Here is an 18,563-nt window from a genome sequence, read left to right on the forward strand (position 1 = left end):
CCCACATCTGCTACATGAAGCCTCTAAAGTGTTGGGTCTGAAGGTTTGCACCGTGGGCTCTTCACCACACTAGCAGAAGCATTCATGGCCACCTGGCGTTATGGGCACAGATTCAGCACATAAGCATATGAGGCTTATAGGCAGGCTTTGGTCTGCATGCTGTTAGTTACTCACACACAGGACTACACAGGCTGGGCAATGAGAAGAGCCCCATTCATGGCAGGCAGGCCAAAGCCTTTGCAGAGGCCTCAAGGCACCAGGTGGGTTGGGTCCTCAGAAGCCCAGCAAAACCTGATGAAGAGTTTCCCAAGCCCCCATCCCAGGTAAATTACAAAGTAGAGTCCACAATGTAAACTTAAGACTCCAGACAAAATTCTGCCTTGGGCAACATTCACTCCAAGCTCTTCTTTTCAGCAATATATTATGAAAGTTGTTCCTACTGCATTCTGCTACAGAACTGGTTCCCTGAATGCTTTGTTTGTTTCACTAAGGAGCTGATAATGAAAAAACAAGCTCCTCGGCTGGGAGTGTGCCTTGAATAGTCAGAGAAATGCTGATCTGCCTTATCTGAACTCTCTAGATTCATGTGTTCAAAATTTGTGTGAATGGGTTTCTTCAGCAGCCCTCTGCCTGGGGTATCTGTGTGAATGTTTTTCCACAGTCTATTTCACCCCTGCTATTTTAAAGGACTACTGTTGGATCTGGCTAAAAGATACAATATTAGATAGCCAAGGCTTCTCTCGGTTATGCCGAAATTGTATGCCAGAAGGCTTGAACTGTGATAATGCTTATTGATATTCATCAATAAGGAAGAAATATACAGTGGTACCTCAGGTTACATACGCTTCAGGTTACATACACTTCAGGTTACAGACTACGCTAACCCAGAAATAATACCTCAGGTTAAGAACTTTGCTTCAGGATGAGAACAGAAATTATGCTCCAACGGCACGGCAGCAGTGGGAGGCCCCATTAGCTAAAGTGATGCTTCAGGTTAAGAACAGTTTCAGGTTAAGAACAGACCTCCGGAATGAATTAAGTACTTAACCCAAGGTATCACTGTACAAGACTAACCTATGGGATATTTGAAGAGGTAGATGGGAATATTTACCTTTTCCAGGAAATTACATAACTTCCAGTAGCCACTCCACTTTGACCAGTAGGAAGTGATGGACAACGAAGGCAAAAACATTCACTAGCACTTTCACCTGTCTGTAAAACAACTATCAGAAAAGTCAGGTTCAGTCTAAAGTTTCTCAGATACAGAAATCATTATGAATGTTTTATATGACCATACTCTATATTTACATACAAGTAAGTGTAGCAAACATTAATATATGAAGACTATAAAGAACACAAGCATATGCACAGAACACTTTCACTTTTTCCTGTGAAAAACACTTTCCAGCAAAAAGCAGAGGAACCAAATCACATAAAGACAGAAGGAGCAGTCATTTAATGACAAAAGGTAGGCTTATATTTAATCAAATATCTGCAGAGTCAAACAGGACTTGGTGGGCCTTAACCATCTCTGCAATGTTACTTTATTGTAAAAGTGCAGACATTTCACTGTGCAGCAACTATGACAAAATGTTGATTGTGGTGGAGGAAATGCAGAAAGAGTACATTTGCAAGGGAGTCAAATTAATCTCCAGGTTTTGCTTTTTGAGAAAAGCTTACTAACTCTATGCAATATAAGTCAAAATAATCCTATTTAAATAAAATAAAAACACATACTGTATGCCTGGCGTAATGCAGTAACAATCAATGGGTTTCTTCCCAAACAACATCCCAGAAGGGTGCTTAAGAATACACAGGAAGGTTCTCACCATTCTCCACATAAGATTCTAGATGATCCACAGGCATCATGGAAGGAGAAAGCTGCAGCTGGCTGGTTACAATAGTGAGAGCCCAAGGAGAAGCACTGAGGATGTCTGTCATCAACAAAAATGGGATGTCCAAAAATACTTTATCTAAATGCTCAAACTGGCAGGAAGAGAAACAAAAGGTGGGTCATTTTATTGTTCATACTGTCTGTCCAGGCAATGTTTTCAACCAGGTTTTAGTAACGTACCTTAGCTGAGACAAACTTAACAGCTACCTCAAATGGAAATACCGTCTCCACAGTAACTGTTTCATCCTGCATAAAAGAGAAACCCTAAATCATCCTCCAGTTTCAATTTTCATAGCCCAACATCCAAAAAGTAGCAAAAGCTTTATCATTCTTCTGCAACTCATGCAAACAGTAACTCCTCCATCTATAGGTACTCTAAAAAACCTCCTCCTATATCAGAGAAGGAAAAATTTCCAAATATAGTTTGATCTTATCCATACTCAGTGTGTGTGTGTGTGTGTGTAAAATGGTACTGACCAGTACACAGCACCACCACCTCTTTTTTCGTTAACCCTGGAAGCCATCATGTGCTAGCACCAATGACACATTTATCAAGATAACGAGTACCAGCATCTTACTTTTTACCAAAAAAAAGAGGCATGGTCAATACTAGTAACTACTGTCTCAAATTAGTTGCATTCTTAAAACACACATTATTAAAACCAATTATAGTCTTTCATCCCACTGGTCCTATTATTTCAGCACCAGACTCATTTGGCACCTCCCAATTATGCTCAGGTCTGCACAAGTCATCACTCACTAAGCTGAACTCATGCACAGCAGCTGATTAGCGGCTCAATACACTTCCTGGTTTCGCTGCCTGCCAGAATGCAAAAGTTGAGGGACACATGCGGCTACATTCAGCTTAGTTGGTTACAAGGTGTGCAGACTAGCGCTAGATGGAGATAAACATTCTCTTGAGTTGAAGGAGACTGTTGCATGTTGAGGACCTGGGTGTTCACCATCCTAGCTATTTCCTGACACCTCTTAAGTTTGCCTTCTTTCAGTTATAGAATGGTACACCCATTCTTCCTCTGGCCATCTTGTCAGAGGAATGACTACTTTTATCACTGATAGCCAAGCTTATCACAGTGGATAATGAAGAAACGTCTCTCTTAATATGCATTTCTGCTTGACCACATTATAAAAAAGCCAATTTATCTTTATTTATATATTATAAACATATTCCATTTCATGATACTGTTTATACATTTATAATGTCCTACTTCATTTCAATTTATTGATGCTGTAATAAAAACAACAGAAACAAAAAAATAAGAATTAAAAAGATTACATTTGTCAAACCATCCATGCATAATGGATTCCAATAGAACTTATGCATGTAGTCTGCATGCTTAGGAAACCCTAGACTTTAAGCTAGTCATGCGCACAAGGATACACTTGGAGAATCTAAGAAAAAACCAACTGCCAACCAGTCCAACATACCCTGTGACATTTGCAGATAATCTCTTTTCCCTCAATGGTCGCACTCACTAGGTAGGAAACATATACAAGAAACATCCTAGCACCAACTGTTCCACAGTGAATATATAAGGTCTTCTCCAGCTTTACAACAATCAGGGGGAGAAAGAGGGAGGGAGGGAGAAAAAGTGATTAGACAAAACAAATACCGAAGACCTCTAAGTACAATATGCAGAAGTCTTATTTTAAAGCATCATCACATTCAAAAACATTTCTAGGACTATCTCAACTATGTGTGCATATGAAACCAAGAGAAACATTTTGTGTTCCTAGGTTGCTTCGTGTTTTACTTTGGAAAAACAAGTGGTTGTGGTTTGTACTGTGTGCAAATATAATGCTTGAGCAAATTCTGAATTCTGAAAGAGTTTCCCTCCTTACTGTCCCATATGTATAGTGGCACAGATCCAAAGAAATATCATAATCCTGAACTTCTATTGGAGTGAAAAGGGAATTGAACTGTAATCAATCTTCTTTGGATTGGGGCCTATATCTCAGAGGTACTCATGTGCAACATAATTCCATCACTGCTTTTTAACACTTATAATACTTGTTACACTGACATATTTACCTTTTCACCTGGTTGCAAGTCTCCTACAGGGATATCAGTAAGTAAAGCAGGATAGGAATCATCACACATTTCTGTTCCATTTAGAGTCACATGAGTTTTTTGAGTCAGGTTTGCATCTTGGCCTAAAATAAGGGGGTAGTAGATTGTCATATTTCTTAGGTTTACAATAGCAACAACTAGGAAAGATTTTAAGTTACTTGTATTACGAAATTGCAGTCAATATGAACTTTACGCAGCACTGATCTTATGCGAAGTTAAGTTCTTCAGAACCACATTGGCCCAGTTCACATAAAAGATTGTCGTGGAGCTGATTTGTGAACCTTGAGCTTGAACATCCTGTCGCAAACCCAGCAAGACTACAAGGAGGATGGAAACTTCTGCTTCCATTTTAGATTAATCCTATTTTAGCATTACATCTGAATCCTAAACTGTGGTTAAGATTAACAATTGTTTGCTGAAAGCTTCTTAAGTTACACTTTGAAGTCAGCTTGCTGAAAAAGACCTGTGTTTGGCTGTCTTCCAGCACCAATCCAAATTGTCTATAGCTATTTATTTGTCATAACAGTACAGGAGAAGGGAGTGATTTAATCCTTTCCATAATAAGTCCATCACTCTCTATAGGAAATGGGAGCAAGTACCACGGCACGTAACAAATACCTGGTTTTAAGCCTGCTGTGAGCTTTACATCTTTGGCAACAGTCTTCTCGTGTGACTGAATTGTCACAACCAAACAGTACATTTCGTTTGTCAGGGCAGGAGGTTCGTGACTTAGCTGTACAGAAATATTTGGCACTCTGGAAATGACCCTTTAATAAAAACAAGAGAAAGATCAACTGCCTGCTACCTCTCAACATTCTTATGTCCTGTTCTTATCCGCTCCTCTAGCTGCCACAGCACAAGCCTCTGCTTGCACCACAGCAGCAGCATTCTATGCAAGGCAAACAGTTGAGTTTTGTTCCACATGCCTTTCAAATCCCCTCATATCCTCTCTTCTCGCCACATACTTCTGCAATGTCACAAATGTGCACTAATGCTAAATGCACTACTATTAGCTGCCCAGCACAACACATACTCAGGCACTTCTCTATACTATTTTCATTACCACCGTTTCCATTTTACAAATGGGAAGAAGAGAGGGAAACTCGGCATTTTTCTAGTTTATATATATATATATATATATATATATATATATATATATATATATATACACACACACACACACACACATACATACACACACACACACACACACGGGATGCGGGTGGTGCTGTGGGTTAAACCACAGAACCTAGGACTTGCTGATCAGAAGGTCGGCGGTTCGAATCCCCGCAACGGGGTGAGCTCCCATTGCTCGGTCCCTGCTCCTGCCCACCTAGCAGTTCGAAAGCACGTCAAAGTGCAAGTAGATAGAATAGGTACCACTTCAGTGGGAAGGTAAACAGCGTTTCTGTGTGCTGCTCTGGTTCACAAGAAGTGGCTTAGTCATGCTGGCCACATGACCCGGAAGCTGTACGCCAGATCCCTTGGACAGTAAAGTGAGATGAGCGCCGCAACCCCAGAGTCGGCCACGACTGGACCTAATGGTCAGGGGTCCCTTTACCTTTACCTTATACACACACACACACACACACACACACACACACACACACACACACACTCCCTCCCTCTAAGACACCAGACCATTCTATGTATCCATTAAACATTTGCCATTGCACATGCCGATTCCCACTTACATGGTGCTCGTCTGAACTGCAAGGCTATCCCAATGAACCTCATTATCTGGAAGTTTAGGTCGCCTTTTGAAGGAACGAGCTGCAAGCAATGCTTCTTGAGAAGAAGCAGCATCTCCCCCTCCTCCATGCCAGTTCAAAATCAAACACCGGCCGTTCTCACCACCCAGAATCAAATCCACTGATGTGATCTGGAAGAGAGACAAATACCACTGGGACTTTTCCACTCCAGTCCATGTAACATATGCCATGACACATACAATATTCACCCAGAACCATACTAATATAAAATTCACATTACCAGTGCCACCTCCTTCTCTATGAAATTATGCTGGGGCAAATCAATATTCTGAACTGTCTGTGCATAAATCAGTCTGCCCCTTTGGACATAAAAATCTCCAGCATCAGAATTTTACAATTATGTGTGGATCTATTTTCAATATATACCACCTTTACTGGAAACTTTGTTCAGAAGTCAATTCAAAAGGACTTGTCCCACTACAATCTATACGTGCACAGGATTGTGATCTTAGGATTCCTGGGTTTTCTAGAAAATACTTCAAGTCTGCCATGTCCCCTTTCTACCAATGCTGCAATTTTGGCCTTCTGAATAATGCAATGCCCTGCAGAGTCCCATCTGGTGCAGTGCTGCAGCACAGCTCAAAATGTTCTACTAGTGCAAAGGCCTTGGGCATCTAATTCTATCTCCTGTTTGTTAAAACAGTACTCCCTTGGATTAGTCTGTTAGTGTTAACAAACTCCTGAACTATAATCAACCTGTCACCGAGCTTTTTAATGTATTGTTTTGAATATTAGTTAACGGCTTACCTCAATCTTCTTTCCCACATCTTCAGTCTTTGCCACAAATTTGAAAGTGAACTTCTTTGTCTTACCAGGGATAAGACACAATGTCCCCTGGCTGGGTGGTTCCATGTCACTTTTTTGATAGGCTTCTTCCACCACACAATATTGGTTGTATTCCTATAGCCAAAGAAATAAGTGGGCAGGTTTTCAAAAATAGCATCACTACAAGAGTAGAATATTATACCAAATCTCATTTGCTGGGATTACTGTTTTGCCCCCCCAACCCTTTTAGAGCTAAATAAAAGTTACACATACTATGCACTTCATGTCAAAGCAGCAACAGAAAATACTCACAGATAAATATATACAGTCGTACCTTGGAAGTTGAACGGAGTCCATTCTGGAAGTATGTTCGACTTTCAAAATGTTTGAAAACCAAAGCACAGCTTCTGATTGGCTGCAGGAAGTTCCTGCAGCTAACTGGAAACCGTGGAAGCTGCGTCGGATGTTCGGCTTCTAAAAATAGTTCACAAACCAGAACACTCACTTCCAGGTTTGCAGTGTTCGGGAGCCAAAACGTTTGAGAACTAAGCTGCTCAAAAACCAAGGTACGACTGTATGTTGAAAAAGAACTATCAATAGCATTTTGAAGCTGAATTCAAAGTGGAGGTTCATACCACCATATTTCCCAAAGCACTGGATGAGAAAAGTTCAAGGAAAGATTTGTAATTTATACAGCAATCCTGGGTACTAGAGGGTACATCCCAGTGAACTTCCAAGTACAGAGAAACAGGATTGCACTGCAAGTGGTTTAACTGGTTACTTGGGATAGCCAACACGGTGCCTTCCTGATATTGTTGGAACCACCATTAAATCAGTTCTGTACTTACAGGGATCACTACCTATACAGAAATAAAGATGCAGATTCTAAAAAAGAAAAAAATTAAGTGGTAAAGGAAGTACTGACATATTGTAGTATTAAAATGGTTAGCAGAAGGCAAATCTTATCCACTGCCTATCAAGAAGGTATTAACCTTCCTCAAAAGCAAAGCAAGTTTTGTTGTTTGTTTAATTACCTGATTATTGAAGCTAACACACAGCTTAGAAAACCGGATAGGATGTGGACAATCAGCTTTCAAGCATATGTCAAACTGAACTGGTGTATCAACGTGAAAACTTGGAGCAAGAAACTTGGCTTTGCACTGCACTAGAGTTTGGAGCAAAAAAAAAAAAAAAAAAGACAAGAAACACAGCATTAAGTATGACTGTCATATTTCACAGAAGACCAATGGTAGTTCAGTTAAGTGGGGTCTTCTTTTCTTTCTTGCCCTAGCTGTAGGCAGAGCTTCTTCTGATTTTCTACTGCCTTCACTTATCTTCAATCAAGTACAAACAAGATGTATCATAATATATCCATTATATATTAGGGTGTGCACAGAAAAAATAGAATATGCCTTAGCTCAGCCCAACATCATGTTTCACCATGAATTCAAAGTGGAGGTTCACATCGCCATATTTCCCAAAGCATTGGATAGATTCTTCCTTGACTACAATAGAAAAATGCCTTTAACTCAAGTTTCTTTTTGGCAGTATTGGATTAAATTTACAGGCATAGTAATCATTCTGATGAGATGAAGCCTGCAAAATTTATGACAAGCTGCAAGTTTTTTGTGTGTGCTATGCTATGCGTCTGTGTGATTTTTATTTGATACAGTTCCCTGTGGCAACTGGAATGAACGTGACATACAACCACACAAACATTTTGCAGTTGAAATTTTTCCCTGAGATCTAAAGTGTATATGCTCAACTTTTTAGTGCAGATTTCTGCATAAATATATCAATGTACTGTATCAAGTCCCTACTTCCAAATATAGCAAAATCTGTAAACTATCAAAAATATAACTTTCAGAAATGAAATATGGATGTTTACAGAACTGAAGTGTGCACTTTCATTTTTCCAACAGGTGCACAAAACGTTACTTTTTTATTTTCAATAGCTTTGATACATACCAAACGGAATAAAGTCTTGCACTTCTATTGTAAAGATATTACTTCCTGCCAGAGAAACTCGGTCAGTCCACAACTTCTGGGCAGCTTTCACAGAAGCAGTATCACATTCAGGTTCTGGATCTGGATTCTCATTCTGAATCCAAAACAAGAATATCAGTTTTATATGTAAAACATTTACATTTTTGGAGACTTTCTCAGAGAAGTTGGATTCTACCTACTGACCATGAGAACTTTGATCAGATTCTTCTCTATCCGAGATTTTTGATCTTCTTTCAAAGTAGACGCTGATGGAAAATACAAAAAACAATTAGGAAAAAAGGAATTATTATTATTATTTATTATTATTATTATATCCCACGTTCAATTTATAATGAAGAGTTACTGCCTGAAATCCCTGCAAATGCTTTAACATTCCCCATCCATCTTCATACTCAAAATCAAGGTCTACTTCTTGCAACCAGCTCCAAAGAAGGTTCAACATATTTGTTGCATTTCTATCCCAATCCAATAAAGCTCTCAGAGCAAGATGAGTGCCCACCTTCCACACACACACACACACACACACACACACACACTAGGCTGAGAGTTACTGAACAGTCCAAGGTAACGCAGGGAATTTCTTAATGTAGTCTGGATTTGAACATAGAACTCCTTGGCCCTAGATTGTCTAACCACATTTGAAGCAAAACCACAAAGAAGGGGTCTCTTAAAGATACAACAACCCTTTTAGGTAGGGCTGTTCCATACACTACAAATGCCTTTCATCTGCCCATGTTTGCACTAATAAACATTCAAATCAAAATAGTTAAAAAGAAGAAGACAGAAATGAAGTGCACTTCCTTACCCCTTCCCAGCAGCTCCAATGAGTATGTAAGGTAATCTTTTATTTGCGCCATGAGATAGGAACATTTAAGAGCTGTGGTCAGTATAGAAGTAAGAAGAGTCCACCATCCTTCACTACGATAGTCACATAAAACATAATCTAGCAGCCTGTAAAAGGGTTAAAAGAGAATTTAACTAAGCAAACAAATCTGACAGTTCATATAAAAATAACACAGAAGCCAAATAGACGATGCACTTGATCAAATAAGCTTTGTGATGTGAGTTTCCTGGGAGGGAAATTAATCTGAACATTTTCAGTTCCCTATGACAACTGGGATCTGATTTCACATCTTTGACTTCCGCTTAGCAAACAAAACTAAAGTAGTACATAAGGTTAATTTTACATGCCGCCAAAGTAACTTGGAGGTTTGTTCTAATAGCTGAACTGAAATATTAAGCTGAGCACAGAATGGAGAAATCCCATTGGTTACTCCTCCATGGAAAAACTGCCGGCACACACTAACCACAGGGGAGCATGTCAAAGACACGTGAGCCCTGCATAGGGGAAATAAACCCATCATGGCAGTGCAATGTCTAGGAGCAGTATCTGAGAGGGTGCAGACTATGGCATCAGTCTATTTCTCCCCTAGCAATGCTCTATTTTTCCTCCTGCTCTAACAGTGTTTTCTGGCAGTTAGGTATGATACATCAGTAGGCCATTCTATTGATATATTTCTGACTTCCTGCTGGTGTATCTCAAGAGATGCTGATAAAAGAGGGCTGTTGCTGAATTCTAAAACATTCCACCCTAGGATTTCACCTTCAACAAGGATTAAATGCTGTACTCAAAAAGAAATTCAATAATTTACTTGACAAATATTGTTACTGAAATATCAATCACAAAATATTTGCAACTCAATAGCACTCTACTGGTTTAAGGCAATAAAAACACGTGTCCTAGGGAAAACCACTATGAAAATAGCAAATTTGGTTAGTACTGTCATTACGTTAATGCATTTTTGAAACTGAGTATTTCCCCTATACCTTCAGATTTCCAAGTTATTTCCTCTAGAAACAGTTATAAAAAATACAGAATTTATCAGCTATTACATTTCTACATATTGAATTATAGCCACAGGGTGGTATCCAGATAAACAGTTTACTAGCAGAAGGACTTTTGACTGTGCAACAGAACTTTCCCTCCCTCTCCTCTCCCCACATGCCCCCTAAATCTACAGAGAGTTTGAGAAACCCCCCAAATAGATTTAAGAGGCACACAGAGGAAAGAGAAAGTTCTGCTGCACAGCCAAAAGTCCTTGTGCTAGTGGAACTGTCTAGTTGCATACCACCTGCAATATATGAACTCACTGAAGCTATGCCAGGATAACCTGTCCTGTTACAATTTATGATAGATTCACGCTCAATAACTTTCAAATTGACCTGTTCACAACCCTCTTCTATACACTGCTGAAAAAAGTTTTCAGCTTAAATTCACTTTTCACTTAAATTTTCACTTAAATTACTAAACAAAAATTAAAAATAAATACCTAAAATCATGCAGTGGCATTTATAAAAATCATACTTACTTCAAAGCTTTGGTGTAATCTTTAGTATCGTAATACTCTTCACCCATCTGAACCACTGAAAAGAACATTATATTATTTACAGTATTAAAAACTGTAAAATGTCTTTTATTAAACATTAGTTAGGAATATTATACTTACTCAAGTGACTTTTCATTCTTGGACATTTGTACTTCTTGAATTGGGCAACTGCATTACTCAGCAAGGTGATTATTAGCTCCTAATAAAAAGTATTGTTAAAGTTATATTTGCCCTTACAATGACAAACTACAAATACTATTGAAATGTGACTTACAGAGTGAAGAACCTTCCTCTCTTTCAGTTGCAGAGCCAAAATTCCCACTTTCTCCTTTTCGGGATCATTGAGATCAAAGCCTGCATATGACAATGAAAAATCCATCTTAATGAACTACTGTACATTCTTTTGTTACAAGCCTAGTTCTAGTTCAAGAATGTTCAGATTCTAAACACTGCTCTGTATCTTAGGAGAAGGAATGTTTTAGAACTCAGGTGTATTCTTTGTTCTTTTAAGTAGACTGTTCTAAAAGATAGGCTGAAATAATTAAACATACTAAAAACTAAAGCACCTTTAAGTGCTATGGTCTAAGTCAGCCTACTAGGAAAATTACTGCTCTGAGCAACAAAGCCAAAACCTCACAATCTGTGGTTTCTTGGCAACAGCCCATAACAGGAATGGTTCCAGAAAGGCAACACTTATTTAATTTTTGCTATTATAGAGGCTATTAATAATGACACAAGCCTTATATCTCACAATGAGAGGGTTTGCATTTATCTGGTAAACTCATTCTAAGCCTCTGAATGGAATGTTTAAAACCACAGGCTTAGTTCACTGTCATCCCGTTCCAAATCTCTGTATGGGCTCTAACAGACAGAAGTTGCTTTTCCAAGCATAGGCTGCCTCATTCATTTCAACAGAGGTAGTAGATCTCCACATGAACAGAAATATACAAGCCCATCTGTTTCCTCTAGGCTTGTGCCAGTTTAAAGATTAACCAATTTATTACAGTACAAGCTTCCACGGAACACGTTACTACTCTGCGGAACCATTCCTGAACTGATATGCCTCTTGATGAACTTCATGTCTGTCATGTATTGCAGTATATAGGATATGTCTTAGGCCATATTTGATTCACTTGAGACATAGGTTAAGTCTGTTGGGCTTTATCACTGCCCTGGATGAGCTGCAAATACACACCTGGGCACTGAAGGATAGCATCAGTAGCAGCAGGGAAGCTGTCAGTCAGAGGAGCTCAGCTAGCATTACCAGTCTTCTCATAGTGCAGAGATAGAAACCTGTCACCCTCCAGTGACAACGATTTCCAGCAGTAGTAGCCAGAATGGTCAATGAACCAACATCACCTGGAGAGTAACAGGTTCCTTACTCCTGTCATAGAAGTTTCCCCACTATGCTTGGCAGGAAATATAAGGCTCTCAGGAACACAATTTGAAATATGCACACATTAGGATAAATGTTTGTTAACTAAGATTGCTTTTCGTTTATGTTCTGTAGGCAAGAAACTGAAAAATATATTTACTTAGTATTCCCTGCCTCCATGGTCTTTGTCCGTAGAAGTCAAGCATTCCAGTTTGAGTTTCCAGTGGATCTGGATTGGGATATATTACGGAAGACTGCAAATTAAGCAAAGAGAGCCTTAACTATATTGTTAAAGATTATGACACAGTGTGATAATAAAATACACAACCGAATGCTGGGGGTGGGGAGGGAAAGACTTCCAAAATGTATGTGATTATAGAAGAAGCAAAACCACATCCAAACCTGTATTGGCACAGAGGATGGAAACAGAAAAATGCTTGTTGGTACATAAAGGTACTACACTGAACCTATGTATACCTGCTTAAGACTCTTGAATTCAATGAAATTCACGAACATATATTTGGATGCAGGCCTGTGCGTGCGCACACACTTAATTATGGCTTCTGTAGAGCTAACTATTAGAGGAGTAAAAATGTTTATGTTTTGCATGATCTAACTAATAGAGGGAGACCAGAACACCTCCAGAGTTCTGGATTATGTTTGAAGACTACAGAACTGCTCTTTAAAGTTCTTTTTTTCTTATTCCCCCCCCACATATTTTTAGATATGGGCTTTTATGGGCATTCTAGTTTTATGGGCATTCTAGCATTCTAATGTAGCATGACCTATCATTAGAGTCTGTGCCCAAATAAAGTTGCTTAGAAACCTATAACTGAGTAAGAGTGCAGACATACACTAGGATTCTAAAAGGTGTACATTATTTAGACTATACAACACAAGCATTTGCCATACACAAACCAAGTTTTTTTAATCTCTGTGTGTATATATGTATATAAGTAAATATATAAATCTCTTGACCAAAAGTTATGGGCTTATAAAAGTAAGCTTACAGAAGAGATTACAGGATCTGAGATACCTCAGTCAGTAGAGCATAAGACTCTTGAGCCCCACGTTGGGCAAAAGATTCCTGAATTACAGGGGGTTGGACTAGGTGATCCTAGTGATCCAATTCTACAAGTTTATGACTCTGAGCGTGGACTCATTAGTTTAAAAATACCAACTTGCTAACCCAAAAATCTTATTATCCATGTTACCTTTACCTGAAATTCACTGAGAAATCAAAATAAGTTCTGTTTTCAGCCTTACTTTTGGTTAATTTTTATAACCTATGTGCCGCAGGTATGGTTTTATAGCAGCCTATGTGGATTCTTTGCTGCACTGGAATCACACACAGGAATGAACAGGAATCAGCTTTTTGCACACCACTGTAACACCATTCACACAAATGAGTCAGCACAGCTATCTAGAAGTCAGTATTTAAAAAAAAAAAAACCTAAAAGCTATAGTCACTTTTTGCAGAAAACCTTGTAAGAATAAGGTCTCACAAAGGAGCGTAAACAAATGTAAGGCAGCCTATGACTCACCTCATGATTACAGAGACTATTGGCCAATTGCTTCTGTTCTTGTGCATAGTATGCTGCCTGTTGGTAATAGAAACCAGGATTCTGAGTTTGAATAGCTGTCAGTCCTAGTTTAATAGCTTCATCGAACAAATCTCCAAAAGCTTGGAATCTGTTTAAAACAAAAAGGGGGGAAATCACACACACATCTGCAGAACCAGACACTTCAGATTTTTCAGAAGGATTAAGCAGAGTAGTAACAGGCAACTAACTCATGGGCCACACAAAATCCTGACCTCTTTCCAGGACCCCAAGAATCTTAATTTAAGGAAAGAATCCAAAACTTTCCTATATAGCCATGAGAAATAGAAAGTCTGAAAACTCAGGGCATCCTTTGCTTCAAACCAAAATAATTTTAAAATAAAGGAACCCACCAAATATATCACTACATGTCTCAACTCAAATACATGTCTATATTTGTTTCAAACTTTCTAATGATCCCACTGGGCCAAAAAATAAAATCAGAATTATGCATGTGATTAACATCTGCAATGCTTCCTATCTACTACATGTACGATAGGTGCATGCAGATTGTTACTTGTTAACAGAATATGCAAGTTGGCGGACATTCTCTGGCTCGCTATATATTAGCTCATTATATATTTATTTCTAGTGTAGCCCTGAACATGTTCCCCATTTCTTCTCTGAAACATGTCTGGAACAGAAAAACACTGAAATCTAGGCAACAAGCACAAAAGAATTTGAGGCTTGCACCAGTCACTTTGGTTCACATCCCAGTAGCTTTAGGTAAGTCATTTAAGCCTCAGGTTCTTCATTTGTATAATGGGTATAATGGCAACCTTCCTCCTAGAGCTAAAGCTATATCTGATGTGGAATGTCATAAGGTTTATGTAATAACTTGCAAACCAAAAGCAACACTGTGCAGCTTGAATAAGCTCACCTATTCACTAATCACAGTAGTAAAATTACTAAGTAAAAACATACTGTTTTGACATCCAGGCAGCATGCTCAAAAGCCAATTCAGCACTCCCTATTTTTTTCTTGCACAAATCTATGTGTTTTCTGAACTGTGCAATTGCATCCAGCGGTGTATTATGTTGAAAACAAAGGCGACAAATCTGAAAAGAATTGAAATTAGAACACTTTGATTAAAATATTTTTCAATGGTATACCAGATTGACAACTACAACAGAATACAGTTGTTGTAGGTGAACAGTAACAGTACAACACACGTTAGTTTTATATTAACTATGTTCCTCTCTGCCCTTTCAGACTATTGCATTTTTTTTCCATAGATAGTCAAAATGTAATAGAAGCACAAATTCCAGTTACCGTATTTTTCGCTCTATAACACGCACATGACTATAACACGCACATCGTTTTTAGAGGAGGAAAACAAGGGGGGGGGGATTCTGAAGAAACAGTGGATGTATGATTTTTGTGCCTCATGCTGTGGCTACAGACATGTGATCTGATGGTGAATTTGGGGTGACCCAATGCAAAAATCCTGAGAATCCCTGTGGATCTGTGCTTTGTAACCACGTTTTTGCACCATTGTGGCCCCAGGCAACAGTGGGTGCGTGATTTTTTTGGTGCAGGCTGTAGCCATGGACATGCTATGTGATATGATGGTGAATTTGGGGTGACCCAATGCAAAGATCCTGAGGATCCATGTGGATCCGTGCTTTGTAACCACGTTTTAAGTGGGGAGGGAAGGAAAAACACAGAAGGGACAAGGAGCACGAGAGGGGTGTGCAGAGAAGCAGCTGGCTAAGAATGCAGGAGAGGGGTTTAATGGGAGGAAAGGAAGGCAAAAGATTTCCCAGACACACACACCCAAGCCAGCCCCCCCCCCCTCTCCCACCTGCATGTTTTCCGGCTGCTTGCGAGTCCCTAAAATGCTTCCCTGGACGAAGCAGCACCAGAGCACGGAGATCCTTTCCTTTCCCCTCTGCTTGCCTGGAGGGGAGGGGATTTGCCTGCTCTTTGTTCCGTTTGAGCAAACAGCAACCGAAACAGAAGCGGGTGGGCAGTAAGACCCTGAGGCAGAATGCGGGAAAGCAACAGCTTCCTCTCTTATGGAGCTCCCTTCTCCCTGACGCACGCGATTGGATTTTTGCCTGATTTTTGCTCCTGTGCTCGGGAGGGTCGGCTCCAGGGACCACACATTTGCTCAATAACACGCACAGACATTTCCCCTTACTTTTTAGGAGAAAAAAATCTGCGTGTTATAGAGAGAAAAGTACGGTATTCATAGGAAGTAACCTCAAATCATCGCAAAGATGTCAAGGACAGCAATGGGCAACAGACTCCCCCTCAGAAAGAATTTGATGAGAAATTTATCTGCATTTATAGGAGAATGCCGTTCTCACGGGTGCTTTCCCATGTTAACATGAAAACTTGGGATGAATACTCTCTACCAAAACTTTTCAATTACTTGAATCTGAAAGAAGAATAAATTGAATGGGGGGATGGAACTTAAAAGTTAAATGTAGAAAGATGTTTTAATCCATATACTTCACGTGATTAGGTATAGAAGAATTCAATATAATAAAATCAAATAAATAAATGCAAGATTTCACTATTTTTAGTCTTTCTAGCCTCCAGGATAACACAAAACCATGGGCACTAATTTAAGAAAGGATTATGATTTCTGTTCTTGTTACTTATTCATCATTGCACAAACTGTACCCTCTGCAATTTCAGTGCCATCCTTCCTGACCCAACATACCCGTCCTCTGTCCATTTACTAGATATAACTTTTTATGACTATATTGAGGACCAATTACACTATGCCTCTATACTTTATACAAAGAGCATGAAGAAAGGTCATTAAGGTCTGTAGGAACATAGCTTTACCTTACTCATTCTTCCTATACTGCCTCCTCAGGATATTCAGGATATTCACCTAAGAAGTGTTCCTTGTCCTTAAATCACTCAGAACAGGAACTTCTGCTACAAAATGTCCTAAGACGGGCCAAGTTAAATCAATAGTCATTACCTTGTAGTTTATAAATCCTGCCATAGTCTTGATTTCCAATATGTTTGTTTCATGAGCTCTCAGTTCATGTACAAGATTATATGCAGTTCTGTAATTTCTAAGTAAGAAATGTTAAAGTTAGAAGTTGTTCACTTGTTGTAGAATAAATAAATTAGTGAGCCCCAAACGTATTGCTTTTCTTTTCTTTGGACCACAACGGCGAGGCCCAGAGTGCTTTTGGAATTAAAGGGGTTTACTGTTGCCTCTCCTCTTGAGTAAAGTTACTTGAAAGGAAATATATTAAATATTCTTCATAAAATGCTGCAGTGCATATATACTCATGGAGAATGGCAATTAATCGTTTTAAGAATGGCAGTAGAAAGGTGCTCTCCACTCCTTTGTCTCTCATCCCACCCACAAATGGAAGATATGCCTCTCTTTCTAGACTGGGGGAGGTGGGAGGGTCCCATGATTCTAGCCTCTGCATACAAGTACTTACTTTAGAGCATTCTGTGTGTCTTGCTTCAATTCACTGAAGAATCCTATTTTGAACTGGTGTCTAACAAACAGAAGCTGCAACACAACCAACGTACAATATTTTTAAAAGGTGGTATTAGTTTTAAAGCCATCATCATGACGCTTTAGGCAACACTAATGCAGATTAATACCAAACTCTAAGAATACCAAATCAATTTATTCCATCATAAATTAAGGATACTGATTTGGCTTGCTTTTAAACGTGTAACACCTAGTGTTATTAATGCTGGTTTTAACATATAACTTGCTTTATTCTTGCTACTGCTAAAGTTGCATTTTGATTTGTTTTGCATTCTGGTATGATTTTAGAAATGGTCTGCATTCTTATAGAACATATGGTTGTAACATTATGGTATATGCCACTGCATACTTTTAGTAGAAGAGTAAGAAATAAATAAATAACAATATTTCTAAAATAAACTTATTTATAAATAAGTTTATAAATAAAATATTTATAAATAAAATATTCTTAAAACTACCAGTAAAAACAGGATTTGCAGCAATGGTGCTTCTAAGTTCTTCAGCACTGATAGCCCAACTAGTTTAATAAAGTTGCTAGTTATACCTGATGTGTTGTTTTGTTCAGGTATTCTTTATGAGATTTCACCCTGCGGATTTCTGTATAGTAGTATGTCTGTGCATGTTCATAGAAGGCATTCTCTAACCTATAAAAGAAAAGGTCAACTGCTTAAAAATGAAGTAAGAGTCTTAATACTTCACTGTATCAATAGCTAGCTGCCTTGCTTCAAATATGTTCACCCTCATTTCTCTCCCATAAATCTTATGTATATCAGCAGCATGGAACAGGAGCACACAGCTTTTCCAGAAATAAAATGGTGGTGGATTCATTACGTTTCAACAGAAATACATAACATGTACGTAATGGGTGTATTCAAGAGTTCCATAAAATGTCAATGTAAACACACTTGGTGGAGATTTAATACACATGAAAGAAAATGTGTTAAATTGTGGAGAGGTTTTAAAAATGCTTATTTTCTAAAAACTAGCCATATGCTCAGCCTGACCTTATAACTGCTCAGAAGCAGCAGAGGCTGTTCTATTAGGGCAAACTGGGCACTACCTTACCAAACTCAGTCTGCTCTCAGCCAGCTGCACTTGCCTGTCTTTTCAACTGCAACCAGTCCACATGGTAGCATTGCTTGACACTTTCTTCCTCCTTAGTCTCAGTGTTGCCCTTGCAGAACTCAGCAGGGAG

General features: G+C 38.9%; 1 protein-coding gene across 4 annotated transcripts in view; it reads right to left on the reverse strand.

Moving 5' to 3' along the window:
- TRAPPC11 (trafficking protein particle complex subunit 11) overlaps positions 1-18,563 on the reverse strand; it is a 77,472-nt gene that overhangs the window by 52,998 nt on the left and 5,911 nt on the right. For all 4 annotated transcript variants that reach the window (XR_014011733.1, XM_081208736.1, XM_081208735.1 and 1 more), the window contains exons 6-26: positions 17,913-18,012; positions 17,310-17,383; positions 16,832-16,928; positions 14,815-14,948; positions 13,834-13,981; positions 12,450-12,543; positions 11,189-11,268; positions 11,035-11,113; positions 10,897-10,951; positions 9,333-9,478; positions 8,711-8,772; positions 8,489-8,621; positions 7,555-7,685; positions 6,503-6,655; positions 5,678-5,865; positions 4,602-4,750; positions 3,945-4,066; positions 3,341-3,460; positions 2,075-2,140; positions 1,830-1,986; positions 1,112-1,223 (exon numbers count right to left, since the gene is read on the reverse strand). Coding sequence is in view for 3 of the 4 variants with exons in the window: in XM_081208736.1 (XP_081064862.1) it covers positions 1,112-1,223; positions 1,830-1,986; positions 2,075-2,140; positions 3,341-3,460; positions 3,945-4,066; positions 4,602-4,750; positions 5,678-5,865; positions 6,503-6,655; positions 7,555-7,685; positions 8,489-8,621; positions 8,711-8,772; positions 9,333-9,478; positions 10,897-10,951; positions 11,035-11,113; positions 11,189-11,268; positions 12,450-12,543; positions 13,834-13,981; positions 14,815-14,948; positions 16,832-16,928; positions 17,310-17,383; positions 17,913-18,012 (2,400 nt within the window). In the remaining variant the exon portion in view is untranslated. The remainder of the gene's footprint in view (positions 1-1,111; positions 1,224-1,829; positions 1,987-2,074; positions 2,141-3,340; positions 3,461-3,944; positions 4,067-4,601; positions 4,751-5,677; positions 5,866-6,502; positions 6,656-7,554; positions 7,686-8,488; positions 8,622-8,710; positions 8,773-9,332; positions 9,479-10,896; positions 10,952-11,034; positions 11,114-11,188; positions 11,269-12,449; positions 12,544-13,833; positions 13,982-14,814; positions 14,949-16,831; positions 16,929-17,309; positions 17,384-17,912; positions 18,013-18,563) is intronic.

The sequence above is a fragment of the Podarcis bocagei genome (genome assembly GCF_964188305.1).
Source record: "Podarcis bocagei genome assembly, chromosome: 9".
Taxonomy (NCBI): domain Eukaryota; kingdom Metazoa; phylum Chordata; class Lepidosauria; order Squamata; family Lacertidae; genus Podarcis; species Podarcis bocagei.